General features: G+C 46.5%; 2 protein-coding genes across 2 annotated transcripts; one reads left to right on the top strand and one right to left on the bottom strand.

Annotated features, from left to right (window-relative positions):
* Window positions 1-681: 681 nt before the first annotated feature.
* STING1 (stimulator of interferon response cGAMP interactor 1) lies at window positions 682-9,728 on the top strand. Its single transcript, XM_043986652.1, has 9 exons — window positions 682-701; window positions 1,238-1,269; window positions 2,467-2,540; window positions 3,179-3,405; window positions 4,127-4,310; window positions 4,637-4,745; window positions 6,285-6,523; window positions 6,672-6,858; window positions 7,810-9,728. Exons 4-9 carry the CDS (start codon window positions 3,179-3,181, stop codon window positions 8,001-8,003), a joined length of 1,140 nt encoding a protein of 379 aa, XP_043842587.1. The 5' UTR covers window positions 682-701; window positions 1,238-1,269; window positions 2,467-2,540; the 3' UTR covers window positions 8,004-9,728.
* Window positions 9,729-11,181: 1,453 nt separating this feature from the next.
* SMIM33 (small integral membrane protein 33) lies at window positions 11,182-11,541 on the bottom strand. Its single transcript, XM_043980695.1, has one exon. It carries the CDS (start codon window positions 11,539-11,541, stop codon window positions 11,182-11,184), a length of 360 nt encoding a protein of 119 aa, XP_043836630.1.
* Between the last annotated feature and the right edge of the window lie 1,666 nt (window positions 11,542-13,207).

Raw genomic sequence — 13,207 nt, 5'->3', positions numbered from 1 at the left:
TTTGGTGAGGCAATTGGGGTTAAGTGACTTGCCCAGGGTCACACAGCTAGTAAGTGTTAAGTGTCTGAGGCCGGATTTGAACTCAGGTACTCCTGACTCCAGGGCTGGTGCTCTATCCACTGAACCACCTAGCTGTCCCCTGAATCTAAGTCTAAAGTATATCCCATCCTCAAAAAAACCTTTACAAGATCCTTCCATCCCCTCAAACTATCATCCTGTTTCTCTCCTCCCTCCTTCAGCCAAATTCAGAGCAATTCCCAGCCATTTGCCCATGGTACTTCCATTTCCTTTCTTCTCATTTCTCAATACTTTGCCCTCATCCCTCAACTCAAACTGTTCTAAGGTACCAGTGATCTCTGAATTGACCATTTTGATGGACTTTTCTCAGCCCTCATCCTTCTTGACCATTTGACACTGTTGGCCGCCCTCTCCTGGATGTAATATAAATGATTTGGACTAAATGACCTCTAAGCTCCCCAATGAGCCTATGATTCTAGTAGGTTGACTTGGAAACCTGCTATCTCAGTGCTAATGACCTTAGGGCTAGATTCCTGCTGTGCTATGCAAGAGCTGGAGGCTGAGTCACCTCAGCGGGGGATTAACGTTTGCATTTTCAGTTCCCTTTTTTTGCCCCTTATTTAAGACAGTTTGTCTAGAACTAGTGTATAAAAGGGAATAACATGGAGTAGTAACGTGGAAAGGTATGTTGGAGAAAGGCTATGGAGGGCTCTCAGTGCCAGACTGAATATTTTGTATTTATCCTAAAAAGAGTCACTGAAGAATTTGGAGCAGTGGGAGAATATAGTCAGCTTTGTGATTTAGGGAGAATTACTTTGGCTGCTGTGTGGAGGATGAATTGCTTAGAGGAGAGATTGGAAAGGGGAAGACCAATAAGAAAGCTGTCTCAATAGTCTGGCCTGAACCAGGGCACGCAGCTGTGTCAGTGTAGGTGAGGGAACAGATGTCTTAGAGATTGTGGCTCAAATGAGCTTTAAAGTGATACATAAATATCGATTGTCATGATAATAACAACTATTATTGTTAATGGAAGTGGAGTTGACATGACTTGGAAATTGACTGGATAGGGTGAATGAGAAATAAAAGGCAAGGTTGACTCTGAGGTTACAAACTAGGTGACTGAGAGCATGGGGGTGCCCTTGATAGAAATCTAAAAGTTTGGAGGTATGGCAGGTTTAGAAGGAACAAGGGGTTCTGTTTTGGAAATGTTGACTTCCAGATGCTGATGAGAATCCGGAAGATGTCCAGTGGGTAGGTAGTTGAAAATGTGGAGATGGAATTCAGGGGAGAGATTTATTTATTCATTTATTCATTCACTTGTCCATTTATCTATCTATCTGTCTGTCTGTCTATTTATTTTATTCATTCATTTATTTGTTTATTTTTTTCATTCATTCATTTATTTTTAAAATTTTATTTGTTCGTTTGTTGGTTTATTTATTTTTGTGGGGCAATGAGGGTTAAGTGACTTGCCCAGGGTCACACAGCTAGTAAGTGTCAAGTGTCTGAGACCAGATTGGAACTCAGGTCCTCCTGAATTCAGGGCTGGTGCTTTATCCACTATACCATTTAGCTGCCCCCTCAGGGGAGAGATTAAAACTGAACATCCAGATTTGGGAGTCATTTACATAAGGGTAATAATTGAACACAAGGGAGCCAGTGAGATCACCAAGTTTCAAGAAAGTGGGTAGAGAAACAAGGGGGAGGTTTCCAGCTGAGCCTTGGAGGACAAACTCAGATTTAGGGGTAAGTAAGGTATAGGAAGACAAAGAAGCAAGAAAATGCAGTGCTGAGGAAGCCAAGAGGCAGCTGGGTGGAGCAGTGGATAGAGTATTGGTCCCAAAGTCAGGAAGACCTGAATTCAAATCTAACCTCAGACACTTCCTAGCTGAGTGATCCTGGGTAAGTTACTTAACCTCTGACTGTCTCAGCTAAGAATAGCCCCTACCTTCCAAAGTTATTGTGAGAATCAAATGAGATAATATTTGTAAAGTGTTTGGCATAGTACCTGGCATGTGATCAATGTTTGTTCTCTTCCAAGAGAGGTAAGACGATTTAGGATAGGATGCTCAGCAGTATCAAGAGCTGCAGAGAAATCAAGGAGAATCAAAACTGAGCAAAGGCCATCAGATTTAGCCTGGGAAGATCAGATATGCTGTAAGAAAATTCAGAGGAGAAGAATAGTTTCAGCTCAGGAGAATCAAGACTGGTGTTGGCAAAATCCTGCTGGGACTCCCTCCTTCTTAAACTTGAGACTGAAGCCCCAGGTCTCTATGCCGATGATCACGGGTCTAAAAAAAAATACTTGAATTGCTCGTTATACCAGTCTGTTATGTGTGGTGGGTGGATTAAAAAACTTCTTTTTAGTTCTCTTCCAGTAAGAGTGTCCTTAATTATGACTAAATGCTTACCTAGTGTTTGAGGAAGTTTCTGAGTTTTCTCTGCCAGGATTCTGAGAAGAGCAGCAGGGCGGTGGAGCAGCCTAGGAATTCCGGAAGTCTTAGAGCCACAGAAACAGGAAGGTCAGTGCTCATGGACCCCTCCCCACAATCCCATGCTCCCTAGACTGTAACTCTCTGTAAGACTAAATTTTCATCCCCCTACTGAAGTCCAATGAATGGTTTTCAAGGCTCTGCTTCATGGAGCGGGAAGGAATACAGATGGGGCTGGGCAGGGATGTTCGTGAAAGGGAAAGGGGTAGATTTTTAAAAGTTAGTTTTTTTGTTTTGTTTTGCTTTGTTTTGGGGTTTTTTTAGGGGTAGATTTTTTATCTGGCTAACTAAGGGGTTGGAGAGGAGAGTATCAGTATCACTTGTGTGTATATCTACCTATATCTCTTTAGGTATACATGTACATACATGTCAATGGTCTTTCTCATTTCTCCTTTTTTTCATCTTCCATCTCCACTGGGCACTGGGGAGCACCACTCATCCTGGGGCAGTACATGTGATTCAGGCTTAAGAGGAGGTGCAGAAAGAGTATTTCCCCTGGAGAAGGGAACATGCAGGGGAGGGCTCCTTGAAGGGACGGGGAAAGGACCCGCCAGGAGGGGTCATTGTGAGCAGAGATGAGCTCTCCTTCCTGTCTGCTCCTTTTCCCCAAGGTGGGGCCTTTTTCATAGAGGGCAAGAAAGCTAGGAGCAGTCCCTTTGTGTCCACAGATGCCGAGGCCCAGTCTCCACCCCTCCATCCCCCAGCCCCGGGGCCGAGGGGCTCAGAAGGCGGCCTGTGTCCTGTTGGGCCTCTGTCTGGGCACTGTATGTATCCTCAGGGAACCAGCTGTGCACACCCTCCAGTGGCTGATGTTCTACTTCACCACTATGCAGGTGGGGCTGCTGTTGAAGGGGGCCTGCTACCTGGCTGAGGAACTCTCTCATATCCAATCCAGGTAAGGGAGTAGGAAGAATGGCTAGAGCACTGGGCTTGGTGGGGGTGGGGGGGGGTGGGGGGAAGCTAAATGACTCAGTGGATAGAATGCCAGGCCTGGTGTCAGAAAAACTCATTTTCCTGAGTTCAAATCTGGCCTCAGACAGTGTCTAGTGGTGTGACTGAGCAAGTCACTTAGCTCTGTTTACCTTGATTTCCTCATCTGTCAAATGGGCTGGAGAAGGAAATGGCAAACTGTTCTAGTATCTTTGCCAAGAAAACCCCAAATGGGGTCACAAAGCATCAGATACAACTGAACAACTTGGAGTCAGAAAGACCCAAGTTCCAACCCTGCCTTAGATACTTACTAGCTGTAAGACCTTGGACAAGTCACTTAACTTCTATCAAGCTTAATTTCCTCATCTGTAAAATGAAGATAATAATAGCACCTACCTCCCAGGGATATTGCAAAAAGCAATTAATTCTATGTAAATACTATCTATTATTAAGATCTTCCTTACCTCCCTCTTATCTACCACCTTCACCCTTTACCTTCAGATCCCTCCTAAGCAGCATCTCTCCTTCCATTTGTTCTCCTTTTCCCTCATGACCTTTCACCTCTGCTTCCAAAGGTCAGAAGACCCGGGGTAGGTTCTGTTAGTTCTAGCCTAGGCTATGAGCATTGGTCAGGCCCCTGGGTATGTACCATTTTCACTTTCTTTTCTCTCCTTACGATCCTCTAGGTACCAGGGTAGTTACTGGCAGGCAATACGAGCCTGTTCAGGTTCCCCACTCCAGCAGGGCTCTTTGCTGCTACTCTCAGGATATTTCTGTGTTACCCTCTCTAATGAGCCAAAGCCATTGCTCACCTGGACTTTTGCCTTGCTGGGCCTCTCTCAAGCACTAAGTCTCATTCTAGGACTCCAGGTATAAAAGACTGGACAGGTAGATTTGGAGACGGGGAGAAAGAAGGGTACTTGGCACCAAATCAGGAGTGGGGGAGTGGGTGCACGTGTACTCGGGGGAGCACAGGAGAGGCTATTGCTGGAACTATGGTGGGGTTTTTTTGGAACTATGGTTTTAAACAATGAAATGGGAATGTGTTTGGGGGCCCTCAGTTACACAGCTAGAGATGCCACTTGCATGGTAGGCTGAGTACCAGAAGATGAGTGAGCTCAGCTCAGGGCTGGGTGACTCTCCTGGGATGCATTCCTCTTCCCAGCACTCATGAGGGTGTCTGCCTTCCCCTCCAGAGCCTGACTCCAGCTGAGATCTCTGAAGTCTGTGAAAAGAAACAACTCAATGTAGCCCATGGACTGGCTTGGTCATACTATATCGGGTACTTGAAGCTGATCCTGCCTGGTGAGCGGCCCTTCCTATCTCATTCGTTCCCCACTTTCATCTCGAAGACCCAGCAGTCAATAATAAGAACTCTTTAGCTATCCAAAGTGTTGGGGATTTTTTGGTGGGGCAGTGAGGGTTAAGTGACTTGCCCAGGGTCACACAGCTAGTAAATGTTAAGTGTCTGAGGTCGGATTTGAACTCAGGTCCTTCTGAATCCAGGACCAGTGCTTTAGCCACTGTGCCACCTAGCTGCCCCCCAAAGTGTTTTATAGTTTCCAAATGGAAACTTTCACATATGTCATCTCATTTATTACTCACAAAACCCCTGAGTGGTAGACAGGGCAGGCAATATTATCCCCATGTTATAGATGAAGAGATGGACCTATAATGGGAAAGTGAATCGTCCAAAGTCCAAGTGAGTCAGTGATGGAGCCAAGATTCATTCAAAGGCAAGGGTGAGGATAAGGGGGAGAGAGGTTGTCTCCAAATTCCTAGACTAAGTTCAACTGTTCTCTGCTGCCTCCTAGTTAAGCCCTAGAGATGGCTGGAGGGAATCTGCCTAGAGTCTCAGATGCTAACTATCCATCCATCAATACTACCGTGGGAGAGTGAGGTCCAGGGACAAAGGATCAGCCCTGAACTGGGGCCCTGACTGCATTACAAGCATGTAGTATGGGCCACAGTCATCCCCTCTGAGGAGCTGTGCTTGGCTCTTACTGCCCTATGGATGGAATATCTGCTGATGCAGGAATATGGGGGGAAAGGGAAGTAAGAATGGGAAGAGAGAAGAATAGTCCTTGGGGCCTGCTATTCTCTCCTTGACTCCCTCTTTTTTTTTTTTTCAAGGCTGGAAGGAGAGTAGATTTTCTTTTTCTGCTTTTTGTGGGAAGGGGCTTGGACTAGTGACATGTGTGAGTGAGTGAAATTGCATCTCTCTCCATTCAAGAGTATATATAGGGGCAGCTAGGTGGCGCAGTGGATAGAGCACTGGCCCTGGAGTCAGGAGTACTTGAGTTCAAATCTGGCCTCAGACACTTAACACTTACTAGCTGAGTGACCCTGGGCAAGTCACTTAACCCCAATTGCCTCACTAAAAAAAAAAAAGAAAAGAAAGAAAGAAAATTTTTAAAAAGAGTATATATACACACACCTGCAGCTGGATGGGTCCAATGAAGAGGTCAGGCTAGAGGGCACAGTTGTTGAAAAATCTCCTGCCAGTGATCTTCCCTCTCTGCAGGAAAAGTAACACAGGACAGACTCTCTCCTGGTTAAGAGAAGAAACAAAGGGAGGCAGGGAGGCCCAGGGAAGTCAGAGAATCTGGATTGGTCGGGTTACTTTATCCCTCTTGGCCCCTCAACTCTAAGATGGGGCAGTTGGACTAGATGACCTCCAGGATCCATCATAACTCTGACTTGATCCATGATCCTACGATAACCCACTAACTTTCTGGGGGTATAATAGACATCAAGGAAATAGATGAGATGACCTTCCCTCCACCTTTCTTTCTCTGTGGTTGTCTCCTTCCTTGAATGACTTTGCTGTGGGTTCCCACCCAGGACTCCAGGCCCGAATCCAAACTCATAATCAGTTCAACAAGGATGTGCTGAGGAGTCCCGAGGGCCATCGGCTCCATGTCCTCATCCCTCTGGATTGCCGGGTCCCTGATGACCTGAGTCAGACTGACCCCAACATTAGCTTCCTGCAAGAACTACCCCAGCACAAAGCTGACCGGGCAGGCATTAAGGGCAGGATCTATACCAACAGCATCTATAAAATCCAGGAAGATGGGCAGCAGGTGAGTCACAATGCTTGGTGAGGAGAGAGGGGTAGAGCAGGGAAATGATAGGAACTGTGGACAGGGATGGAGGCAGGAACCTGACTGGTGTGGAGTGTTCATCATATAAAGCGAGACAACGCTGCTCTTACCCCTCTACTCTTACCAGGCAGAAGTCTGTGTCCTGGAGTTTGCCACCCCACTGCAGACCCTGTTTGCCATGTCCCAGGATGGGCGGGCTGGCTTTAGCCGAGAAGACCGCCTGGAGCAAGCCAAACTTTTCTGCCGGACTCTGGAAGCCATCCTTGAGGATGCCCCTGAGGCCCGTGACTACTGTCGCCTCATCGTGTACCAAGGTGAGAGGGCAGGGTCAGTGTGGGTCCCAGGCTAGGGAGGACTTTTATGGAGGAACAAGAAACATAGCTAAGCCTCTAAACAAAGAAGCAAGAGGCTATGATATTAGCTTTGTGACCATTTCATCTGTAAACTAGAGATAATTAAAGAGATAACAGTACTTGCACTACTTCTCTCACAGGGTTGTTGGAGGGAAAGTTTTTTGAAGTGCTCTAAAAATGAATTAGCAATAGTGAAGAGCGCTGGGTCTGAAGTTAGGAAGACCTGAATTCAAATCCTGCCTCAGACACTTAGCTATATGACCCTGGGTGCTTAAACTGTTTGCTTCAGTTTCCCAATCTGTAAAATGGGGATAATAATCGAACCTACTTCCCAGAATTACTGTGAGAATCAAATGGGATAATATTTGTAAACCACTTGGCCCAGTGCCTGGCACATAGTTGAAGTTGGGAGGACCAGAGTTCAAATCTCACCTCAGATACTTAATAGCTGTGTAACCTTGGACAAGTCACTTAACCCCAATTGCCTTAAACATCCGGGACCAGCTGAAGTCATCCTAATGTATATCTTGCCCCTTGACCCAGTTGGTTCAGGAGGAGAGTGAGGCTGGTGACCTTGCACAGCCCTCCCTCACTTCAATCCAATTCCCTGCAAGTCATGATATCACCTCAACAATAACAACTGATCAGGAAAGAGGCTGGGATAATTTGAATGACTCACCCGTGGTCACCGAGCTAATAAGCATCAGAATTGGAATTCTTTTTTTTTTTTTTGGGTGGGGCAGTGAGGGTTAAGTGACTTGCCCAGGGTCACACAGCTAGTAAGTGTCAAGTGTCCCAGGCCAGATTTGAGCTCAGGTCCTCCTGAATCTAGGGCCAGTGCTCTATCCACTGCGCCACCTAGCTGTCCCCAAATGCTGGTTTATTGATCAATCATTTGATCTCATTCTCCAGAGCCTGAGGATAAATCTCTAAGCAACTTCTCTCTGTCTAAAGAGATTCTTCGTCACCTTCGGCAGGAGCGGCAAGAAGAATTTGTTATGAGGCCCGAGAGGGCCGTGGCCACATCCTCCACCTTGTCCCAGGAGCCACAGCTCCTCATAAGTGGAATGGAGCAACCCCTCTCCCTCCGTACTGATGGTTTCTAAACAACTACCTCCACCTCTCCCCCTTTATAACTTGGAGTGAGGGAAAGGACCAAAGGGACCCCTTTACCTGCAAACCCAAGAAACCCTGGCTCTGGTCTTCTGGCCAGCCCATGAGCTCTGGGCCAGGCATCTTTGACTGTCAGATGCCTGGCAATGCTACTGACCCATCTGACCTTACTTACACTGAGAACAGTTTGGGACAGAAATGGCCCCACTACCCTGTTACAGTTCATCCTCCCCATCCCTGACTCTGGGACCTGGGACTGCTAGACCTGAGTGTCTTTCCCTTTTCTTTTCTTTCTTTTTTTTTTTTTTCAGGGCATTGAGGGTTAAGTGACTTGCCCAAGATCACACAGTTAGTAAGTGTCAAGTGTCTGAGGCTGGATTTGAACTCAGGTCCTGGTGCTTTATCCACTGCATCACATAGGTGCCTTGCTTCTTTTCCTTTGCTGTGCCCCGAACTCCTTTGGCAGCTTGGCGAAGCCTATGAACCCCTTCTCAGAGTGTGTAAGATAAAACACATAGGATTATAAAGGAAACCAATTATAGTGAAATATTGTCTTCAAAACATTTTAATAATCAAATCCGTAGGTTAAGAAGCCCTGTACTAGAGAGTTTGTCAGGCAGACATCCCTCTCTCTTTTTTGACTCAGCAATATGTGTCCTAGGGACTGAGTACTTACAAGATGCAGGATGATGTACCATGAGTAGGAGAACAGTCCCCTCTTTTCAAAAGGATCCTACAGCTGTGTTCTAGTAGATTCTCCCAAAGGACTGTGCCGGCAGAAGTGTCCTCTTGCTGTCTTTTTTTTATAGTTGGACTTATATTTGACAATCAACTTTGAGTCCCTTACCCTGCACCGGACACTCAAAAGTAGAATGATTCAACCAGGGTCACACAACTAATAAACATCTGACCCAGATCTAGAACCCAGGCCAGCTGCCTCCCAGTCTAGTGATCTCTCCACTATTCCATAGTGAGGTGACAAGAAGCATCCCACCACCTCCGGGATTCTATCGCCATTAGAAGCAATTTGCAAATCATCCTACTTAATTTTTTCTTTTCTTCCTTCCTGCCTTGAGGGACAGTGCATGAAGAACCCAGAAAACTCAGTATTGTCAGTAGACAAATGCAAGAAGCTATCCTCTTCACTTTAGTCTGGCTTGTGGCAGATTCCCTGCATCATAATGAATGCTTTCCAGGTTGGGGGTTCAGGGTATCAGAGGAGAAAGTTTGACGGAGGGGGGGGGCAGCTCTAGATTGGTCCATTCCTCACCCTTCCCATCCATGTTATATGCTGTTGCCAGTCTAATCTTTCTATAACACTACTACTTGCTGTTGCCCCTTTGAATACCAGGCTCAGTCCTGCCTACATGCCTTTGTTCACACTGTTCTTTCTTTTGGAAATATCCAGTTCTCAGGACCTCCATGAGGCCACCTCCAACTGCTTCAGACTGTAAGAGCCTTGAGGTCAGGGATACATTTCCTACAGCACCTAGCACAGAGTAATCACTCAGTGTTTATTGACAACTCCACAGAGTGGGCTTTGAGAGAGAATTTGGAGGGAACAGAAAGAAGAGGCCTTTCAAAAATAGGGTCTCAATTCCAAAAGACTTATGATGGAAAGTGCTCTCCACTTCCAGAGAAAGAGAACTATGGAGTCTGAATGCTGATAGTGGCATGCTATTTTTCACTTTTTTGTTTTGTTTTGTTTTTTCTTTCTCATGGTTTTTCCCTTTTGTTCTGATTTTTCTTTTACAACACGACTAATATGGAAATATGTTTAACATGATTTTTCTGATAACCTATATCAGATCGCTTGCTGTCTTCGGGAGGGGGGAGGGAAGAAAGGGAGGGAGAAAAAAAATGTAACTCAAAAATGAATGTCAAAAACTATCTTTACAAAGCAGCTAGGTGGTGCAGTGGATAGAGCACCAGCCCTGGATTCAGGAGGACCTGAGTTCAAATCTGGCCTCAGAAACTTAACACTTACTAGCTGTGTGACTCTGGGCAAGTCACTTAACCCCAATTGCCTCACCAAATACAAAACAAAAAAAAATCCCTATCTTTACCTGTAATTTGAGAAAAAAATGTTATTAAATAAAACAAATGTCTCCTTGTCTTTTTCTGTTGCCCCCTCAGCATCTTATCCAATTCACCTGCTGCTGATCATCCCTGCTGTCCACTCCCACCTGTAATAGGGGTTTTCTTTTTCTTTTCTTGGGGGGGTCTGCTTTTATGGAATGCGTTCATATGTTCTAAGGGAGAGGGTCAAAGTCTGGCACTGCTAGACTCCTGGGAAAGGGCATATATGTTTGTATGCGGTTGTCCCATAAGCCATACCCAACAAGACATAGAGAGATAACAAATTCTAATCTCCCCTTTGCTCGAAAGGAAAGGCTAGTGGTCCACCCTGGCTTCTTAGGGCTAGCTCTGGAGCTTCTTGGTGTCTGGGGATTTTTAAGGGTTTAGAGCTATCTAGGAGGTCTGTGTTGGTTACCACTCTAAAAGTGAAGCTGAAAAGGAAGTATTGACTCTATGAGGATGAAGAAGAGTAGGGAATGGATATTTTCCTTCCATTCATGGTTCAAGGTTAGCACCAGCTGCCAATGTCAGCTGTAGTTGGGGTTGAGGTCTAGGTTGGGGTGGGTTTGAGTGAGGGCAAGTAAGGAGACAACATACCTGGGTTCCCTAGTAGGGTCTGGGAAAAGTAGGACTTAAGTGGGTCTTAGAAAATGAAAAAGGGTCCTGCAAGGGGTCATTTTTCTAGATGAACCTTACTCTACCATAATGTAGGGGCAGAGGAGGCTAGAAGAGGAGGGAAACTGGGGGAAGGGAGATTAGAGAAAAGTAAACTAAGGCAGAAAGTTCAAAGCCCTGGAGATCACTGGATGGGGGAGAGGAATGGGGTTCTAGGTCTAGGGAGTAGTGGAAAGAGGAATAGGGATGGAAGTGTTAGAAGGACACAGACTGCAGTATGTTTCCAGGGGGACCCGGAACTCCACATTTATTATTTTGTCCTAAGAAGGAAACCCCTGAAAATCATCAGCTCAGGCAAGAAATCCATCTTGTCCATTCTCCTTTGGCCTTGAAGTGCAGACTTCCCTTTCCTCTTAAATCTTTGTCCAACTATTTACTCTTTCTTTGTTGGTAAGGGGAAACTTCCAGATCTGCTCCTCATAGATATGTAAGCTCCATGTTGCTGGAATGGGTACAGAGGCTGGCAGCAGCAGGCCAAGGCTGGGATTCCCTGGAGCTCTCTTGGGGCCCAATTCCAAGTTGGGAGCCCAGTGCTTGCCAGTAGATGAGATGGATGCCACCTTCTTGCTTCAGGGGTGGGGGCTCCTGAGGGAGAGTAACCTGGACCTTTCGAAACTCAGGACCAAACTGGACAATCATGATGATGCAGATAGCCAATAAGACGAAAAGGGTTACAATGACAGCAAGCAGAGGCAGCCCGTCACCCTTTGGCCCACTCGGATGTCCTCCCACAGTGCCCAGACAACTTGGGGGATGTTGCACAATGGAGCTGTTCATCTCTGGTGAAGAAGGCAGAGGCAAGAAGACAACCTGGGAAGGGAGAGGGAGTCAGAAATGGAAAGGAAAGGGCAGAAAAAGGAGATGAAAGAAGAAAAAGAAGGGGCAAAGACGCCGATAAAATCAAGACCTCCACCAAGGACAGAGAGGAAGGGAGCAAGGTGAAGAACAAGGTGACACTAGGGAGAGGGAAGGTTGCATAGAGGGAAACAGACAGGCAGAGAGGGAAGAGAGAAAAACTTTGTCATCACCTGGCAAATGAGTATCAACTCACTAAAATCTGCTCTCTGCCTTCCTGCCTGCCCACTGTCCTCCTCACGTCCACAGTTAAGTATCAGAGCTGAGATTCCAACCTAGGTGTCCTGTGTCCATGTCCCAGGATCTTTTTGGGGGGGGGGCAGGACAATGAGGGTTAAGTGACTTGTCCAGGGTCACACAGCTAATAAGTGCCAAGTGTCTGAGGCTGAATTTGAACTCAGATCCTCCTGAATCCAGGGCCGGTGCTTTATCCACTGTGCCATCTAGCTGCCCCCTCCCAGGATCTTTTTTTAACTATACAACCCTTTAGGGGCAGCTAGGTGGCACAGTGGATAAAATACTGGCCCTGGATTCAGGAGGACCTGAGTTCAAATTCAGCCTCAGACACTTGGCACTTATTAGCTGTGTGACCCTGGGCAAGTCACTTGACCCTCATTGTCCTGCCCCCCCCCCCAAAAAAACACACCTATACAACCCTTCATACTTCAGAGTCATAAAATATCTACTTCTGGATCCTCCTTGTGTATTAACTTTCCCTCACCCAATGCAATGGGCAGCTATTTCCTAAAACCTCAGGAGAAGGGGGCAGGGAACTTATTTTTGTCCATCAGGCTGTTTTCCTCCCACTATTGCTATGCTAACTGGCAACACGTTGGGGGGGGGGGGAAGAAGCAGAAAAAAACCCCAACTGTCCTTGTTCTATAAAGGAAAGAAAGGAAGAGCAGTTCCCAGGAGTCCAAGGCTCTAGTCTCCTCTAGGTGCTATGTGGGAAGGCTAGGAAGCAGCCTGAGGGCTCCCTCTTCCCACCCCCAGAGTCTGAAGCTTCCTCTGGTATCTTGCCATAGAATTCGGAATAACAGAAAGGGAAGAGGCCCCGTGCCAGAGAGGGGGCAGGGGGAGGGTAGGAGGGTAGGAGGGTACCTGATTATCCTGGTCTAGAAGTGGGAACAGGAGAAAGCTCAAGGTACATTTTCAAGGTTGGGAGGCTCCTGTGAGACCAAAAGTGTGGCAGAAGGGAGTTGTTCTCTCAAAGGGCTGGCTCCCCTAACCCTAAAGCTGCCACGTCTGATAAACACACACACACACTCTTACTCTCACACACCCTCTTCACATGAAACACACCCTCATCCTCCCGCGCTTTCACTTCCGCCAGTTCCTTGTCACAGAACTGTGACACCCTGAGATGTGTTCGTTTGCTTCTAGTTCTTACTCATCCTGCGTTGGTCTCTTTCTCCCTCTTCAGTCTGAAGTTCATTTACCTTTCTTTCTGTCCCTCCCTTCCTGTCCCTCCATTTCCTTCTCTATCCTTTCCAGGCCCCCTTTCTTCCTCTTTTTCTTCCTGTCTTGGTTACTCACCCTTTTTATCTCTGTTTCTGTACGTCCTTGTATTTGTCTCTCATTTCAGTCT

Source organism: Dromiciops gliroides, chromosome 2 (genome assembly GCF_019393635.1).
Source record: "Dromiciops gliroides isolate mDroGli1 chromosome 2, mDroGli1.pri, whole genome shotgun sequence".
Lineage (NCBI taxonomy): Eukaryota > Metazoa > Chordata > Mammalia > Microbiotheria > Microbiotheriidae > Dromiciops > Dromiciops gliroides.
Note: the sequence above shows the minus strand (reverse complement) of the source record. Positions and strands in the feature narration are given on the sequence as shown.